Source organism: Siphateles boraxobius, unplaced genomic scaffold (assembly GCF_051911475.1).
Source record: "Siphateles boraxobius isolate OS27281-9 unplaced genomic scaffold, OSU_SipBor_1 55, whole genome shotgun sequence".
Classification (NCBI taxonomy): domain Eukaryota; kingdom Metazoa; phylum Chordata; class Actinopteri; order Cypriniformes; family Leuciscidae; genus Siphateles; species Siphateles boraxobius.
The window spans coordinates 4,510,099-4,530,292 of record NW_027509181.1 but is presented as its reverse complement, the minus strand read 5'-3'; the positions used below and the strand labels follow the sequence as shown (position 1 = coordinate 4,530,292).

General features: G+C 43.9%; 1 protein-coding gene across 2 annotated transcripts in view; it reads left to right on the top strand.

Moving 5' to 3' along the window:
* The window catches only part of grid1b (glutamate receptor, ionotropic, delta 1b), an 816,517-nt gene that overhangs the window by 671,052 nt on the left and 125,271 nt on the right, over positions 1-20,194 (top strand). For both annotated transcript variants that reach the window (XM_077205908.1, XM_077205910.1), the window contains exon 6: positions 5,849-6,022. In XM_077205908.1, coding sequence (XP_077062023.1) covers positions 5,849-6,022 — 174 coding nt within the window. The remainder of the gene's footprint in view (positions 1-5,848; positions 6,023-20,194) is intronic.

Below are 20,194 nucleotides of genomic sequence, written 5' to 3'. Positions count from 1 at the left end.
TCCTACCTCTCCCGTAATAGGAGCAGGTGGTGAGCCTGCAAGCGCTGCCCTGGAGGAGGCAGATCCAGCCCTGGCTTCCCTGTCCGTTCGCTTGGACGTGTACAGAATGCAAGTCATAGACCTCAGACCAGCTCTTCAAATATCTGTTGGAATTCAGCAGAGAGGGGAGGCTGTTTCCATGCAAAGTTGCACTTAGTGCTTGCCTTCATTTCGGCAAAGATCCGAGATGCAACATGTCCACTTAGGTGTTGAGCCCCTCTATGATGAGTGTAAAGTGCTCCGCCTGGGCGTTGACGATATACTTTGCTAAACAGATTCTAGAGTTGGGGGCTGGACGACACCTAGTTGAACCGCTGCTTCCCGTGGGCTCCCTTCTTATGAAGCCAGTTTCACCGTGAGCCCGGTTCAAGTGTCGGCTTGCTGCGCCATTCCCCTCCTATGGACTGGATACGTGCGCCTTTCTACTCCAGTTGAGTTCCCTTAAAATTGAACCCTGTTGAGTTCCTCCACACCCCTCCGATGTCGGACGTGCGGAACGTCTGGTGTTAGGCCTACCACTCGTAAGCAGTGTGGAACCTGTGTTAGGCTGGGTCCATATGTTGCGGTCCCTTCGGTGACCCCATATGTGTATTCTTCCACGATACGGCTCCCTGCGGTGAGCCCGTGTCTTCCCTCGGCAGAGTCTCTCTGCCGTCACTGTCCGGTGTGTCTCCCCCCGTCTTAGGCTGGAGCCACCCCAGTGACATTCCATATGTTAGACTGCCCGGTTTCCGCCCAGTTCATATGTGTATTCTCCACATTACCTCCCTCGGGTTGGATGTGGCTCCGCAGCGTCCCTTCCTTCCAACGTACGGTGAACGCTTTCCCAGTGGTCCTGTAGGAACAGCAGTGACTTCCCTGGCCTAAGCCCTGTCCTTCCCCACCTTAAGTTTGTGGGGGCATCAGGAGGCTTTGGTTTAGGCACTGTAAGGTGGTAGCGTTAGTGGCGTGTTCAATGGTTGATCCCATTTCAGTCGGCGTCGACTACGTCCGACGTTATCGACTGAAAGGGAACGTCCTGGTTGCGTATGCAACCCACCGTTCCCTGAAGGAGGGAACGGAGGACGTAGTCCCCTTGCCACTACCGCTGGACCACCGCTGACCCCGGGTTACTCTCGGCTCCTCAGCGAAAAGCAACTAGTGCGTGCATCCACTTCCGTATTTATACCCGCGCCGCGGGGGCGGAGTGTGTGATGCGAATCACGCACGCCAATTACATTGGCTCGTTCAATAGTACTCGAAGAAGACAGGCTCTCTAGCGAGATCCCATTTCAGTCGGCGTCGACTACGTCCTCCGTTCCCTCCTTCAGGGAACGGTGGGTTGCATACGCAACCAGGACGATTGTGCAATACAACAATAACATGCAATACTATCCTTGTGTAACCAGTCCAACTCGACCCGCTTCGAGCAGGATTCAAACCGGGTCTCCGGTGTGGGAGCCAGGCACGCTTACAAGGTTGCTGGCACACTAACAAGGCTGCAGGCGCTAGTGACAGTCGCTAGCACACCTCTTGAGCTCTCACGCCTCTCATATTTACCAGGGGTGCCATTAATTCTGACAACAACTGTATCTAAGGACATTTTAACCAGGTAATGATTTTGCATGCATAAATATGCATTGATATTGCACGCTCAGCATAAATTCAAATGTTCAAATGCCTAAATAGAAATCCTGTTGGTATCACACAGAGCAGGCTGGACTTCGATACATGTTCCATACTGTTTTTTGTGGTCTATAAGCTTGTAGTCATTAATTTATCTAGTCAAAGTTCTACAGTACAAGTGATAACCCACTGTAGAAGGTACTGCTTCATCCCCAGATGTTTGAAACAGCAGACTTTGAAATTACAAGGAGCATCGCAAACCCATCAGTGCAGGGAGAACACTAGTAGGCTTTTAGTGTAAACATATATCCTTTGAACCAAGAGTCACATGGGGAACATAAGAGGACATACATTGAAATGGGAAAATGATGTTAGATTTACAGTCTCTTTCTGTCCTGGTTGTTTTTCTACTCTTGCAGCAAATGTATCTATAGTACTTTTGAAAACAGATACATTTACCATCCTCTATATGTCTGTTTCAGGTGAGCAGCATCTTGATTATAAATATTTTCAGTAACAGCTGTTTTGCCTAATTTATTTACAAAGTGTCTGCCATTTTAACTTTGCAAGTGATACTACATGCAAAAGGCTAAACAGGATAAACAAATAGTATATTGTCTCATGGGAAATTAAATGCACAGATAACAGATTGCATCTGTTATATGCCTCTATAACTTATTACAAGAACACCTTTGCGATGAAATTATGTTTTTATTAGTATTTCTTGCTGCTACAGCTGCAAATTTCTTCAATGTCCAATATCAATGACATTTCTACATGTACATGCATTTGTTCATTTGTTGTTATAGTATGTTTTGGTTCCCTTTCAGTCGCTCACGTTCGGCGTTATTTTTCTGTGGCCATGGAAAATATGATTTTTGAAGAGTTGATAGACTAACAATACTAAGTGTTCGCTGGACGAACAGATTAATTGATTGTAATATTAATTCAGTTACATGAAGTTAATTCGATTAACTGATCCAAATATATATAATTAATTACAACGAGTTATGATTATTTAAATTTCCCTTTTGAGCCAGTTTGCTACAACACTTACACTTTTTTTCATGTTTAATACGGTAAAGTTGCTTGTTTTTAAGTAAACTATTGTACAAAGTGCTATATAAATAAACGTGATGTGACTTTACTAGAGTGCGGAATTGTAGAGCTTGTGCAAACATATCCAAGTGGATATGATCAAATGCTTTTCTTATGCTTTATTAAAAAATGCTTGCTGTTTCCTTAATTTTGTTGTGTGTTTATTTTTATTTGTGAGAGGAAAGCGCGCAGCACATAATTTACATATTCATCTATGCGCTGCTCTCAGCACTGTGGGCGGTGTCGGATGTTTGCTAACAGTATATCGCCGGTCACGTATTTCAAACTTTGTTTTACCCCAAAACGAAGAACGAAAAATAACTTTGCCGTGAGTATATTGGGGCCTTTATGCTGCTTGAGGCTGTGCCCTCTGAACTGCCCTGATGATGCCCTGATTTTCTCAGCTTTAAATTCCTAATAAACTCAGCTTTATTCCCAGTCTCACAAGAACTCAGAGAATTTAACTTCTCTGTCTGTACTGACCTTCCTGTTCACTTTGAGTATGAGCCTACCCTGTTTGCAGAGTGACCATGTCTGTTTTCACATGTTTTAAGCTCTGGCTTCCTGGCTCTCAGTGATAGACTGCAAGCTTTTTGTCTCTGATGACAATCTGCATGTTTTTGCTCTTAACCTCAGATTATCCCTATGCAAGTAGGTCAGCTCATTCCAAAGTTCTTGGAATTTAAAATCCAAATCTTCAAATCTCTAAATCACTGATCTTGGAGAGGGAATTATGTCCTGGTTGGGTTGGACAGGCCAATTTAGTGCATTTCAAAACTGCCAGGTTCATGTTCATCTCACTTGTATAAAATTGAACATGCTTTTAGCACTGTAACTCACTGGAGTTTTTTTTTTAAGTTTAGCTGGTCAACAGCATGGCTATGTTGGTCCACCAGTACTTAGGTTCGAGCAGTGGAAATTCCTGCAGTGGTGGCGAAGGTTTTTTTTTTTTCTTAACTACTTTAAAAGGCTTTTTTGATCACTTTTAGTCAGACAGTTTAAAGAAAATTACACATATACAGCAAGACAATATAAATATAATTTAACTTACATAGCATATCACTAGGTAGAAGCAAAAATACAGCCCTCTGTCCTTTTAAATGTTGAAAGAACATGTCCGGCTGTTTAGTGAAGCTGATTGCTGTAACCTATTTTTTAGTTTTTATTTGTAGCTTGGTACATTTTTTGCCGATCAAGTATTCTTAATCTCTTCTCTACATAATTAAGGTAGTTGGTACATTATCAGTGGTTGCAGTTCAAAATAATATCATGTAATTTACAGCATATCTCCATGATGATTGGTTGATATACCAAAGGAGGCTAGCCTCCTCTGCAATGCATTTTTTTTCACAACACTGACTGCTGAGAGTCAAATACTCCATAGTGGTTGGCTTGTTTTTTTTCCAGCAGAGACAAACGTCTCTGGCTGTGGATTTTCCTCTTCCCATTCTCTCCATCAGACTTCAGATTCAGCACGTTTGGGAAAAAACATTTCTGACTTCAATAATATTTTATGATGCTACAGTGGTCAAATGACAAACAAGAAATACACATTCTGAGACATAAAATGAAACGAATAACTAGGAATTGTATTTACATTAAATCATCATTCTCTCATTTTCACCTCAACATTTTGGATAGGCTGTGGCTTTCTTGCCTCCCCTGATGAGCCGCCACTGAATTCATGTGTGAGATGATCTTTTCAGCAAGGTTCTTCTAACAAGCATAGAGGGTTTGGCTGGGGTTTGAAGTGGACCAATATGAATAATTATGTGAAATTTTAATATGTTCACCAATTATGTTCACTAGGTACAACACATTATACTGTTACTATAAGGGGAAATTGCAATTCCTTGTTGAACAATACATTTGCTTAAAATTTCCAGACTCAAAATATGTCAGAGGGATTGCTGTAGAGTTTTTGTTCTCCTATTGAAAACCATATTGAAAACCATTTCCATTGCCTTAATTGGCTTGCCATTATATATATTTTATTTAAATACCCCAATTTGATTCAATAATACCCAGCTTTCCCAGCATTCCAGATATTGCTTTGAAATTGTCTGTATATTGATTGTTTCATATTCTTCTCTGAGTCCCTCTTTCCTCAATGTCCTGAGCTTTAAAATAATGATTATGCCATTGTCTTTTGTTTCTTCCTTTTCACAATCTCTCTGTCCCAAGTTTAAAAATAAATAAAAAAACATTCTTAACTCAACATAATAATAAAAAATAAAAAATAAAACATTGAGCTGCCTGGATAAGCTCTGATAACACTTTATTTTACAGTGTGGTTGTTACATATGTTACATGTACTTATTGTAGTTATGACAGCAAATTATGCATAATTGCATAATATGTTGGTCCACCAGTACTTAGGTTCGAGCAGTGGAAATTCCTGCAGTGGTGGCGAAGGTTTTTTTTTTTTCTTAACTACTTTAAAAGGCTTTTTTGATCACTTTTAGTCAGACAGTTTAAAGAAAATTACACATATACAGCAAGACAATATAAATATATTTTAACTTTTTAATTGCATGCAACTTACCCTAAACCAAATCCTAGTCCTAACCCTATAGTACATGTTGTAAATTGATATTACTTAGTACTTTAATGTATACTGTATTTGTTACACTGTAACAAGGACACGATTAAATAAAAGTGTAACCACAGCTAAAGAAGCATCCTGAGTGTAAGGAAAGCTTAAATGCGACTGATATGAAACACTCTGTATTGGCACTCCTGCCATGAAGCACAAATAAGACTTGACTCACAACTGATGTTAGCATGCTGCTAAGCTAACATCAAATTAACAAACAAACCATATAATAGCACTTTCCAAAAAAAATTATTTATTTTAAATGAACACGTTTTTAATCTCTTGCCTTGTATATCTTACAAGGTCCCTTAGATTTAAATGAACACATTTTTAATCTCTTGCCTTGGATATCTTACAAGGTATCTTAGAAGGCAGTATCATCCCTAGTATATAGCATATAGGTAGGCAACCTATCTTTGACTGAATTTTTAATGTAATACGTAATCAATTTACTATTGATTCATAAATACTCATGATTATTCTTTGTATTGTGTCTCTTTGTGAGTGTAGGAGATCAGTGACGCTGAGATTATGGAGCTGGCCCACAGTTCCTTGGGAAGGATGACCGTTGTCAGGCAGATTTTCCCTCTCTGGAGAGACAGCAGTGTGAGCTGTATGAGGAACAACCACCGCATCTCCTCACTGCTTTGCGACCCTCAAGAGGGCTACCTGCAATCGCTGGAGGTCAGTAACCATAGAAACAGCATCATCGCCATGTAGGAGATGGCATTCTCAAACCCATTAAACCTAGAACAAGTGAAGTTAAGATCAGGGATTTTCAAATTTTAGAGACAATGGGACCCCAGAGTCTCTCACAGTGTTTTTAATGTTATTCAATTGGTTTTATTATTTTAATTAGGCATTTTTTTGCTAATTTATTTTCAACTTGCCCCTATGTGAGTTTTCATTCAATGATTTTAGTTTTAGGGGAAGATTTACTAAACAGGGTGAATTAGCGTGAGAGCGCAATTCCAAAACAGCGCCGTTGGGAGTGGAAAGTTCAGCGTGTGATCAACAGACGACGCGCAAATTAAAGAACACAGACGCAGTCAGATCATTTCCATAATGACTGATGCAATCTACCAGGTAGTGTCTAGTTTAAGACTGTTTATAAGGCGTTAAATAATGGCGCAAACAACAGTACATTGACGAGCGACAACCTTAGTAAATCACCTTGTATCTTTCATTTAAATACTCTCCTCCCATAAATGTTGCGCCTGAAAGGGAAACTCCTACAAATGCATATGTATTAAGGTCAGACAAAATTAACTGTGTCCATGCCTTTTCAGAGCTAATTTTTCAGTGTGTCTTTAATAAATCCTGACAGTAGTTTTTTTAATGCCAAAAGAGGGTTTGTGCTGGCGCAAGCTGTTAGTAAATCTGGCCCTTAGTGTTTTGTGCAATGATCTTTTTATTTAAATGAATTAAATAATTAAATGTTTTAAATGGAAGTGAATAAATAAATAAAATAACAACAGTAAAAGAACAAGATTTTGTAGTAAATTGGAACTTTGCAAATAATATTTTTATTTTAAAATTTGCATTAAAAAAGAGTGAATGTTTGCATAATATGCATCAAAAACAACAAAATGTTTCTTTAATGTGCACATTCAGTTATGAGTTGCATGAATCGTAAATAACCATCCTGTATTTTCCATTCAAAATGTTGAAATGTGACAAAACGTTGAGTAATGTGCATCACATGATATTACTGATGGTTACAATATGGTGGTAACAGCCCTATATAAAAACCTGATTGTTGTTTGCAAGTGTTTTCCTTCTCTAATGTGACGTCTACATTTCTGCTTCTCGAAACCCCTTGAACCCACATGAACAATAGTTTAATAGTAGGAAACAGATGGCTGAGCTTTGCACCGCACATACTCTGGAGTCTTACTCCTCAATTATTCATGAAAACGTTACGGTTCGGTTACGTATGTAACCCTCGTTCCCTGAGTAGGGAACGGAGACGTTCCGTCGGATGACGACGAATGGGGGTTTCGCTTAGAAAGCCTATCAGCTTCGAGTATTACAAAACGAGCCAATGGCAAAGAAATGCCATGGGTCAGCGGAATTTGCATAGCATATCTCCGCCCCACCTCATGGGTATAAAAGGAGGACGCCGGCAACATGCAGATATGTTTCTTCGCTGAGGAGCCAAGACTGAGCTCAGGCGATCCCCGCGGTACAGCGGAAAGTGGCAGGCAGACGGAACATCTCCGTTCCCTACTCAGGGAACGAGGGTTACATACGTAACCGAGACGTTCCCCTTTCGTTGTCACTCCGAGTTACGTCGAGAATACACAAATGACCCGGAGGGATGCATATGGAGAACACTGGGGTGTCCAGCCTCAGGTGGAATATTTCAACCCCAGGGGTCGCAAGGTGGCTTGCCAAGGGAAAGACACATGCTCAGAGAGACTTACAGTGAAAATACACATGTGGGGGTCGCTCGGAGGAGGGACCATGAACACGGGAGACACCTAGCGGACGCACAGGCAATAGACACTGGCGCCGACGTCAGGAGTGCTGGAGGAACTCAGGGCATTCGGAGAAGCTCACTTGAGGAGATATCGCACGTATCCAGTCCGTGGAGTGGAATGGCGAGCAAGTGAAGACACCTGAGTGGGTCCAGTACTAGCTGGTTGAAGCGAGTACATGAGAGGACACTGGCTCCACTCTGAGATTGTAGAATCTGTCAAATGTGTTCGGTGTCGCCCAGCCTGCAGCTCTGCAGATGTCTGTTAGCGAGGCACCATGCACTAGAGCTCAAGAGGACACCACACTCCGGGGTGGAGTGGGCAGTCACACCAAGGGGGCACGGTCGACCTTGCTGCTGGTATGCCAAAGCAATGGCGTCCACTATCCAGTAAGACAACCTTTGCTTGGAGAGAGCCTTCCCTTCAGCTTCCCACCATAACAGACAAAGAGCTGGTCTGAGGTCCTGAACACTGCGTCCTGTCTACATAGGCGCGGAGAGCGTGTCCTGGACAGAGCAGTGCCAAGGCTGGGTCTGCCTCCTCCAGGGGCAGCGCTTGCAGGTTCACCACCTGGTCCCGGAAGGGAGTGGTAGGAACCTTGGGCACATATCCGAGCCGGGGTCTCAGGATCACGTGAGAGTAAGCCGGCCCGAATTCCAGGCACGCTTCGTCAACGGAGAATGCGTGCAGGTCCCCTACCCTCTTGATGGAGGCCAATGCAACCAGGAGCACTGTCTCCATTGACAACTTAAGCTCCACTGATTGCAAAGGCTCAAAAGGAGCACTCTGCAGGGCAGTTAGAACCACTGAGAGGTCTCAAGAGGGAACGAGAGGAGGGCGAGGAGGATTCAGTCTCCTCGCTGTAACAGTCACTGCCTGTCACTTGTTTATTTGTTTTCATTTTCAGTGCTATGTCCATCCCATCCATTAGGGGGCACCAGTAGCACTTCAACCTTATAGATAAAGAGGAAGTAGGAGAGTAAGAGTAAGAGTAAGATTCAGTTTGGTAACCACATGGCTGTCCTCAATGGTAATCCTGGTTTGAGAAACGTTAAGCTTGCTGCTCAACCGTGAGTTTAGAGTTCGTATTTCATCTTGTGTATGCTTTGGTAAAAGAACTTGTAAAGATGTTAATGAGTTGTTTTCTGTTATAGAGGATTTTTGTATAACCCGTGACTTACATAGCCCTTGAGTGCTGGATTGGAGTTTACTTGGGTGCATTAGGGCAACTGCTCAAGGACTTTATTCAAAGAATCCCGGGCTGCAACCAGAAGGACAAATACTTCATTTCATCCGTTCCAGATAAGACTGTTAATTCTAAAGACTGCACACTTCATCTACATTTATCCATCAACATCTTTTATGGGGCATTTCACATTCATCCATTCCCACCAGGACTTTTCTTCTGTGATATTTTGTTTGTTTAGGTGTATGATAAAGTGTTTTGTGTAAAATTCAATATAGTTGAAGAGAGAAGATTTTCATTTAGTTGTCTTTTGTTGATTCATGCATACCCTGAACACAGTATCTGATGCAAGGCTGATTTCCCCCTCCTTCTACTGTAGCAAGCTTGGTTTAAAATAGCCAAGATAGTTATATCGCTCCTCTCAGGAACCTGACGATCAGTTCGTGCTTCCCAACAGACTTACCTTCGACCGGGTCATGGTGTGCGGCAATAGCCGCAACATAGACTTTCAGGGTGGAGGGAGCCAGCCTTTGCTCCAACCCTTCTTGAAGGAAGGAAAGAACAACACTATTCGAACATCTCCGGGGATCTTCTCGGTGATTAGAGCACCAGTTGACGAAGAGGTTCCACTTCAAAGCATAGATGTGTCGCGTGGACGACGCTCTAGCGTAGCGTTTCTCAACGGGGGCGGTACCGCCCCCTTGGGGGCGTTTGGACAGTGTCGGGGGGCGTTGGGAACGAGGCAGCTGAGAGGGGGGCGCTCAGGCACAAATGGGGGGCGTTATGTCTGACTGTGGCACTATATACTCACTGTTATTATCACAACTTTTTTAAGCCTCTGACAACACATACAATGTTAATTTGAATGCATGGGCGTTTTAGGTACAGCATTGATTTCCACGCTGCTGCTCAAATCCATTCCACCTTCATTCGGAGTCCCACCAGGCCAGACGATCCAATACGCACGTGCAGTCCCAAGCGCGAGTCTCAGGTTCCTATGAGAATATTAATATAAAATATCATATCGTAGAACATGTAGCCTACCGGTATATGAAATAGTAGCCTAGGCGTCATTTAGCCTACAGGGCGGTTTTGAAACACTTTTAAAACATCTCGCGACACGGATGTACCAATACAAATAAAACATATCCAGTTAACTAGCAGCATTCGTTTCATTCGTTTGTTAAATAAGAGACGATCTAGCGCTGAAATGTGTTGTCTTCACTCGGACGCGCACTTCAGTCCGTTACGGAAAGTGAAAGTCTCCCTAAAAGATGTAAGAAATAAAAAAGCGAAACGGATGTATACTATTTTTGAATCCCTTTCTTTTTGGAATTTTTTGTAATGTTTCCCCTTATAGTTTTTTTTTCTTTCTGTCTATTGTTTCTTTGATGCTATTATGAATGTAATAGATATAATACTATGTGATCCTCCGTATGTGTATGTTATATATTGTTCTTGTTATGCAATAAAAAAAAAAGAGAAAAAAAGAAAGAAAGTGAATCAGGACATCATCACATCTTTGTATACATTTTTATTTATTTACATCAGTAAGCTAACGTTACAAGACATCGTCTTTCAAAACATTACCTGCGCAAAAGAAAAAAAAAAAGAATGAATGAGTCATTCGCACTTTTGAAAATGCCCTTCCGAATGCGTCTCTGTCCGACATAATTCCATAGCGTCCATGTTTTAATGTAAAATAAAATTATGTCTGTGTTAATTAATTAATATTTAAATGTTGCTAGTAGCCCACTCAGACTTGTCCCGGCTAGTTACCGGCAAATTATCTCCATGGGACCTCGAACAATTGGATGTCCCTGAGTGGGTGATGGAGCCATTTGAAGGGGATGTGTCCAGGAGTGAGGCCGAAATTCAAGAAACTCTAATCGACCTCCAAAATGATGAGGAGGCCAAGGCAACCTTTCGTGCCTGTGGCTGGCGCGTCATGTGGGCCACGCATGGTCAGCGTTTCCCTCTTTTGTGGAAGAGGATTCGTCTTCTGCTCCTTGCTTTTCCGACGTCATACCTTGTCGAGCAGGGGTTCAGTCAAGCTTTGCACATGCAGACCAAGTACCGCAGCCGTCTCAATTTGGTTACCTCAGGCGCACTCCGGCTCAAGCTGACATCCTTGTGTCCTGATGTGAAAAAGTTGGCTGCCAGTCACCAAGCTCAGGGCTCACACTAATGACCGTAATTAATGTTGACTGTTTTGGATGCCTTTGTCTTTTTTCTTTGGTTCAGTTCTGGTGTCTTCTTTGTTCGTCATTTGAAATCAACTGGCTGTTTGGCTATTCAAATTTGAAGCCTATATATTGCCTAATTAAGTGCGCGAACGACGCTGCCTTTTCATTGGCCATTTAGGTTATTGTTCATGTGATTGGTTGATTTAAAAAAAAATTAAATCACTTTTAAACGAACAAATTCAAATCGAAAGCTAATACAGTCTGATGTAACCCGTATGAAAGGTGCATTTCTCTCTAAAGGCGCATCCGCTTTACAGCAGAGATGGAGATTTGCTTGCAGCCAACACTAATTTATAAAACACTAGTTTACTAATAAACTATACATTTAAAATTACAAACTCGTTATTTTTTCAGACACATTTATTATCATTAGCCAGTAAATAAATCAGATCTCTGTATGGTTCCAGAGACATGGCTCTTCTCATTCAGCACTGCGGGGAAAATATAATTTCCAGGTTCTAATTTGGCCTTAGAAAAACAGTAAAATCTAAATTTAGTATTTTAAATGTTTAATAAAGGGGCACAATGTCAAACAAAAATATGTAAATATGTCAATTGCATTTTATACAACAACCAAAAAACCAACAAAAGCAAAATACAACAACCGTTAATTTTTCGTTTTTCAATTACGGGTTAAAAAGGAAAAACTAATGGATAGTAAAAGTAAAAGGACCTTATATTATTAAAACATTTCAAATAATGCATTTGTAGAAAAAGTTTGATAGAATTGGGTCCGTGTACTTTTGTGTCCATTCCTTTTTCCTTTTTAACCTGTAATTGAAAAATGAAAAATTAAAGGTTGTTTTATTTTTTTAAATGCAAATTTGCATACCAAAATTTGAATTTGAAATGTAGGCTACACAATGCTACGCAATATATATATATATATATATATATATATATATATATATATATATATATATATATATATATATATAATGTATTTTCATATTTTTGTTTATGACTTTTTGCCCCTTTATTAAACATTTAAAATATTCACAAATTAATATGGAAACAATTTCTAAGGCCAAATTAGAACCTGGAAATTATATTTTTCCCGCAGTGCTGAATGAGAAGAGCCTCTAACCATAACTGATTTATAGATGTTTTATAAGTTAATATGATAATAAATGTGTCTTCACATTGACCCATTTTAATTGTTTATTAATAAACTAGTGTTTTATAAATCAGTGTCGCTGTCGGCTGAAAACCTCTCCATCTCCGCTGTAAAGCGGATGCGCCTTTAGAGAGAAATGCACCTTTCATACGGGTATTTGCTTTCGATCAGATTTTTTTAGTTTAAAAGTGGACATTTCAATATAGGTAGGCTATATTTTGTTTGTTCATATTTGAGACGCGCTCCAGTTCATCAAAGTGCGCCTGATAGTTTGATTTTATTTACAAAAGCACATTTTCTTGTTATTGTGAGTTTAAATAAAAGTTGCAAATTGTGTTTTTTTTTTTTTTGTATGACCAGAAATTATATAGCTAGTATTTTCAGTTGTTTCCACTGTTGATAGGAAAATGCACGTGATCGTGCCTGCATGCAGCAAGCGCCACACTCCGCACACACACTTGGATATGCGTAAACATCTTGTGTTTATTTGTGATAATCTTACTACTAACTACTAACTTGTATTGTGAGAGACATTTGAAGAATTGCTTTGTTGTTCTTCTTTTTTTTTGGATAAAAGCGTCTTCTACATAGCCCAAATGTAATAATAATAATGGTAATAATGGTAATTATTATTATTTGCGTTTATAACTATAAATTAGTTAACTGAAGACATAATATGTTAACCGACGCCTCGGTTGAAAACATCTCAACTTTTCAGAATGCCGCAAGTGCACAGCAAGTCATAATGACAAAACCCATCTGATCAGCTTCGGCCTTTCCGTAACAACATCGAACGCTCGGCCGGACAGCTGATCATAGCTGTACAGGGCAGGTTTTTTTTTCTCATCTCCATAAATATATCTACTAGTAAAGCTAATGCAAGGGCTAGAAATCAATCAATCCTTTGTATCAAATGCAATGAATCCTCGTCATCATGTCATGGAGAGCGCAGTTCATGCTTTCTTAGCAACAACAGACGGGAGCGCAAGCGCTTGTGGAAAGGAGAAAACGATGCGGCCCTTATGTACACTTATTAGGTGTACTTTAGTAATTCAGAATAAGACAAAAGCACGGTTTTGAAAATGGATATACTGACTCAATACATAAATGTTTCACAATTTAAATACTTAAAGTTACGGATTTCATAATAATAATAATGATAATTATAATTTTAAGAAGAAAATAAGGACGTCAATCATACACATTATTATTGTTTTTATTATTATTATTATAACAGAATGATAATCAGCATACATTCAATAAAGACATTTAGCCCTTTTTTGGTGGTGGTGGGGGGCGGTCAGGGTTCTGGATCTTGGAAAGGGGGCGCTGGGCCAAAAAGGTTGAGAACCACTGCTCTAGCGTAAGTGATGATAGCCACCACCGGTAGTGGTAGGGTACTCAAACCTGCCTCGTCCTGTCCAGGAGCCACACGTGGAGGTTCCAAAGATCGGGACGAGGGTGCCACAGGGCGCCCCGTCCCTGAGAAAGGAGGTCCTTCCTCAGGGGAATTGGCCAAGGAGGTGCTGTCGTGAGCAGTACGAGTTCGGAGAACCAGGTCCGGGTGGGCCAGTACGGCGCGACCAGAAAGACCTGCTCATCGTCCTCCCTGACCTTGCGCAGTGCCTGCGAAAGAAGGCTCACTGGGGGAAACGCATATTTGCGGCCCCCCGGCCAGCTGTGCGCCAGTACATCCGTGCCGAGCGTGCCCTCGGTCAGGGAATAATATAGGGCGCAATGGGTTGAGTCGTGAGAGGCAAACAGATCTATCTGTGCGTCCCCGAACTGGTCCCAAATCAGCTGAACCGACTGGGGATGGAGTCGCCAATCTCCCGGGAGGGGCTGAAGCCGTGAGAGCTCGTCGGCTGCACAGTTCAGGGCTCCGGGGATATAAATGGCATGAAGCGACCTCAGATGCTTCTGACTCCATATGAGGAGGTGGCGGGCGAGTTGCGACATACAGCGAGAGCGTAGACCACCTTGACAGTTGATGTACGCTACAGTGGCGGTATTGTCTGAACGGACTAGTACGTGTTGATTCTTGAGCACGGCCCGGAAGCGGCGCAGAGCAAGACGTACAGCCAGCAACTCGAGGCAATTGACGTGCAGAAGGCGCTGGGGTCCTGTCCAGGAGCCAGCGGTAGCACGTCCATTGCACATGGCGCCCAAGCCCGTGGTGGAGGCCTCTGTCGTTACGACAAGATGCCGAGAAGCTTGTTCCAGGGGCACTACGGCCCGTAGAAAACTGAGGTTCGACCACGGGATGAAGGTCTGACATCAGGTCGGAGTAACTGGTACTCGGAGGGTGCCGTGATGCCATGCGCACCTCGGGACTCGGTCGCGAAGCCAAAGCTGAAGCGATCTCATATTAAGCAATCCGAGCCGCGTTGCCGCGGCTGCAGATGACATATGCCCCAGGAGCCTCTGAAGAGGTTTCAGTGGAACCGCACTCTTGCCCTCGAACTGTCTCAGGCAAGTCAGCAGTGACTGTGCGCGCTCGCAAGCTGCGCCTTTCACATGGCGACCAAGTCGATTTCCATACCGAGAAAAAGAGATCCTCTGCACGGGGCAAAGTTTGCTCTTTTCCCAGTTGACCCAAAGGCCCAAACGGGCTAGGTGCCAGAGCACTAGGTCCCTGTGTTCGCAAACCTGGTCTCGAGAGTGAGCTAGGATCAGCCAGTCGTCGAGATAGTTCAGGATGCGAACCCCGCGTTCCCGGAGGGGAACAAGGGCTGCCTCGACGACCTTCGTGAAGACGCGAGGAGACAGGGCTAGCCCAAATGGGAGAACCGCGTACTGATATGCCTGCCCCTCGAAGGCAAACCGTAGGAACGGTCTGTGTCGAGGGAGAATGGAGACATGAAAGTAGGCGTCCTTCAGGTCGGTTTCTGCAAACCAATCCTGGGGCCGCACACGTTCGAAAATGCGTTTGGCCGTGAGCATCTTGAATGGCAGCCTGTGAAGGGAGCAGTTCAGAAAGCGCAGGTCCAGGATTGGCCGTAACCCACCGGTTTTCTTCGGGACAATGAAGTACAGGCTGTAGAAGCCGGACCTCATTTCGGCTGGAGGGACAGTCTCGATCGCACTCTTCGCCAGGAGGGTAGCAACCTCCGCTCTCATGATAGGGGCATTGCCAGTGACCATAGTGGAGCGGACTCCCCTGAAGAGGAGAGGAGACCGCGCGAACTGAATCGCGTAGCCGAGCCTGATCATCCGTGCGACCCAGCGGGACAGTTTGGGAAGCTCTAGCCAGGCTCCCAAGAACTGTACCAGCAGGGTCATACGAACCACAGACTTCCCACCGGTGGTGCAGCAAGGCGGAATGAGTGGCCCAGACGTGGACGGCATAGGAGCCCGGTGTGGGGGCACAGTCAATAACCGCGCTCTGACAGAGGAGACCAGGGAAGGATGAACGTTCAATGGGGGTCTGCTCTGCCAGGGGGCTGGCGACATAGGCGGATGAGAGCGGCACGGTCCGGGGACGGCGCACACTGTCAACCGGCTCTGGGACAGAGGAGGACGAGGGGTGGACGGCTCGGGGGCGGCGCACCGTGTCGTCCGAGAACTCTGTGTGCTCAGGGATGAACATGTCACTTCTTGCTTTAACCACATTAGGGTGCTGCCCACCCGGGGTTGAGCAGCGGGGAGTGGAAAACAAAGGATTCTCCCCCGGCCCTCCACCGGGGGAAGGAGTGGTCCTCCTACCATCTCCTGAGAAGTGACCATCATCCCTGAGCAGCCCGTCTCAAACGCGCCGCTTGGCCCGGCGTTTAGCGGAGGGCGGGGCAGGAGAGAGCTGTGGCGTCCCCCTGCGGCCTCCAGAGCCAGCCCAGGTGAACGGGCGGGGTGGAAGCTGCGGGAGGGCGCCTTCGGCGGTGGGCAGACTGAGGGATCTGAGCGGACGGCGGGGCCGTCGGGGCAGAATATGCCTCAGTCTGCTCATGGGCGGTTGAGAACTGTGTTACAGCCCTGAACCGCACCGCCGAAGGGCTGACCTGGGATATGAGGGTGTCGGGCAGACGGGACCGCCAGACATCCTGCACGTCGGTCAGGCTAAGCCACGGGCTTGAACGGTGTACATCACCTGACCCAGGGAGCGTGCAGCCACTTTCGTCGCTCGGGGAGCAAGGTCAGTGGCGGCGTGCAGCTCAATGAAGAGCCCTGGGTCAGTCCTGCCCTCCTGCATGTCCATGAACACTTGGGCCAGGAAGACCAGCAGAATGGCCATGGCATGCAGTGAGGCGGCTGCCTGTCCTGGGCGCTATAGGATTTCGCCACAAGTGTAGACGAAAAACTACAGGCTTCGGACGGGTGCTTAGGATCGTGCCGAGAAGAAGCACTCTGAGGACACAGTTATTTTAGTATCACAACAGAGCGTTCAACCGGGGGACCCCAGTGTACCCATGAGCAGTGGCCATGGGAAGGAAGGGCGGAGGAGATCAACGAGGGATCGCTGGAAGACATGGGGGTCTTCGAGGATTTTGAGATCTCCTGATGCACATCTGGGAAGAAAGGTATTGGGGTTAGACGGCGACGAGAGTCAGCGGCCACCCCAAAACCAATCGTACAACAGCAAGCTCTCAGGACAGGGTGGAGGGTTCCACCCTAGTCCGATGCTCGCAGCGGCCCGGGAAAGCATGGCCGTCATCTCAGGATCTGACTCGACAAATGCCATATGCAGACCCGAAAGTGGCAGCACTGTCAAATTTTAACTTCCTGAAGATTCTTGCCCACCCTGTGATGCTGCGATGGACAACCGATCCGATTCTGGAACGTCAAAGGAAACCCGCGGAGGGTCCGAAGACGGGCCCGCGGGCGGCACGTGATCGTTCACGGGTTGCGTCAATGAAGAGTGGGGCGTGGGGCACGGACGGGTAGTCGGCGCCTTGTTCCACACCAACACCCTCAGGTCACCCTGGCCACCAGCCGAAGTAGCACCTAACGTGGAGAGTGTTACATCGGGGTGTGGATGAGGGGACTCTCTCTCAAACGAGATCATTGAGTCTCGACCGTAATGACGCGATGGTCACGTTCCCGCGGGGAGAATGTGAGTCATCCACAAACGCTGCTCTAGCGTGATCAAGCCCAAGCACGCAGAGAAGAGAATGTGCCCATCAAAATCGGAAATGAGTCAACCGCCACCAGAAATGCAAGGGCGAGCCGTCTTTAAAAAGACGTGCCGCGTGCGAGCTCTTTTGTGAGAGAAAAGAAACTCTGAAAGTGTTGAAGCGCCCGGGGAGAAACACACTCACTGGCAAACCACTGCACAAATAAGCAGGAAGCACGCACTTGCCGGGAGATCGCCGTCACACCAACACCAGAGAATCTCGCTCGTCTGTAAGAAGCTGACAGTTCAGAGATGGCTTGTGGAGTGAAGAATTAACTTGGCTCCGAAGCGAAAACATATCTGCATGTTGCCGGCGTCCTCCTTTTATACCCACGAGGTGGGGAGGAGATACGCTATGCAAATTCCGCAGACCCATAGCATTTCTTTGCCTTTGGCATGTTTTGTAATACTCGACGTTGATAGGCTTTCTAAGCGAAACCCCCAATCGTCTCTGTCCCTACTCAGGGAACAAGGGTTAAATGTTCTTCGATGTTTATTCACATTGACAAAGAAAACAACTAGTTCACAGTGGTGAAAAAGCTGTCAGGTTTTTGTCTGCAAATCTGCAGTCAACATGAGCCACCCACCTTTGTCTTATTTTCCCTGTCACTCCAAAAACCAGCAATCACTGGAGTCACATGTGCAGATTTTGCTAATACCTCCAACATGCCTTAACTGATGGTCAGTCTCAGTAAAGTGTGACAAATGTCTTCGTGTATGGACCTGTCAGCTCAACTAGTGTGGCCGTCATTCACTGATCAGGCAGTGGTTGTTCATACAGTAAGGACAGGTGCTGTTTTATACATCAACTGGAATGATGACTGACACCTAGCAGCTTGTAACACTCAGCAGATGTCATACTTGGATGAGAAACGGCCAATACATTTTGATTTGAATCCGGTGGGTCATGGCCAGAGGAGAGTTCCTGATGCACAGTCAGCAGTCAGTGTGCCTGGAACGCATCATTGTGTCCATAGCCCATAACTTGAGTTAAAGCTATTCTTAATTAATACACCTCAATTACATTTTTAAGAAAAATATTAAACAAAAAGGTAAAAGGATTGCCAGTAAATGGTTGACAAGGTCAAGAGAACTACAATATATATATATATATATATATATATATATATATATATATATATATATATATATATATATATATATATATATAATGCTGGCTTTTTTTACACATATCCATTTTTAAATTGTAAACTTATAAACATTGTAACAAGATTGAAATTTAACTGGATACATAGCAGAAAATAAAATAAAATGTTTAAACAAGTTATGTTAGTGTTATTTTCCTGCAAGGCGGGAAATTATTTTTGCAAACTGTACATTTTACTAAGAGATTTTAATACAAGACTTAATCAGGGTTGGATGCAAGTTTAAGTTTTTTGTTGGAGTGATTGTTGTTGTTGTTAAGCTCTAGAGGTTAAGTTGTTGTTGTTGTTGTTAAAACATATATATTGTCAACCTAAATTTAATATATATATATATATATATATATATATATATACACTCACCTAAAGGATTATTAGGAACACCAGTTCAATTTCTCATTAATGCAATTATCTATTCAACCAATCACATGGCAGTTGCTTCAATGCATTTAGGGGTGTGGTCCTGGTCAAGACAATCTTCTGAACTCCAAACTGAATGTCAGAATGAGAAAGAAAGATGATTTAAGCAGTTTTGAGCGTGGCATGGTTGTTGGTGCCAGACGGGCCGGTCTGAGTATTTCACAATCTGCTCGGTTACTGGGATTTTCACTCACAACCATTTCTAGGGCTTACAAAGAATGGTGTGAAAAGGTTAAAACATACATTAAGCGGCAGTCCTTTGGGCGAAAATGCCTTGTTGATGCTAGAGGTCAGAGGAGAATGGGCCGACTGATTCAAGCTGATAGAAGAGCAACTTTGACTGAAATAACCACTCGTTACAACCGAGGTATGCAGCAAAGCATTTTTGAAGCCACAACACGCACAACCTTGAGGAGAAGACCCAGCAGAAGACCCCACCGGGTACCACTTATCTCCACTACAAATAGGAAAAAGAGGCTACAATTTGCAAGAGCTCACCAAAATTGGACAGTTGAAGACTGGAAAAATGTTGCCTGGTCTGATGAGTCTCGATTTCTTGTGAGACATTCAGATGGTAGAGTCAGAATTTGGCATAAACAGAATGAGAACATGGATCCATCATGCCTTGTTACCACTGTGCAGGCTGGTGGTGGTGGTGTAATGGTGTGGGGGATGTTTTCTTGGCAAACTTTAGGCCCCATAGTGCCGATTGGGCATCGTTTAAATGCCACGGCCTACCTGAGCATTGTTTCTGACCATGTCCATCCCTTTATGGCCACCATGTACCCATCCTCTGATGGCTACTTCCAGCAGGATACTGCACCATGTCACAAAGCTCGAATCATTTCAATTTGGTTTCTTGAACATGACAATGAGTTCACTGTACTAAAATGGCCACAGTCACCAGATCTCAACCCAATAGAGCATCTTTGGAACGGGAGCTTCGTGCCCTGGATGTGCATCCCACAAATCTCCATCAAACACAGTATTAGTATGGTGTTCCTAATAATCCTGTAGGTGAGTGTATATATATATATATATATATATATATATATATATATATATATATATATAAGCTGTAGAGAGAATTTGTTTTGTTTTTTGTTTTTCTTCTCTGTGTTTTGTTCCTGTTTTGCC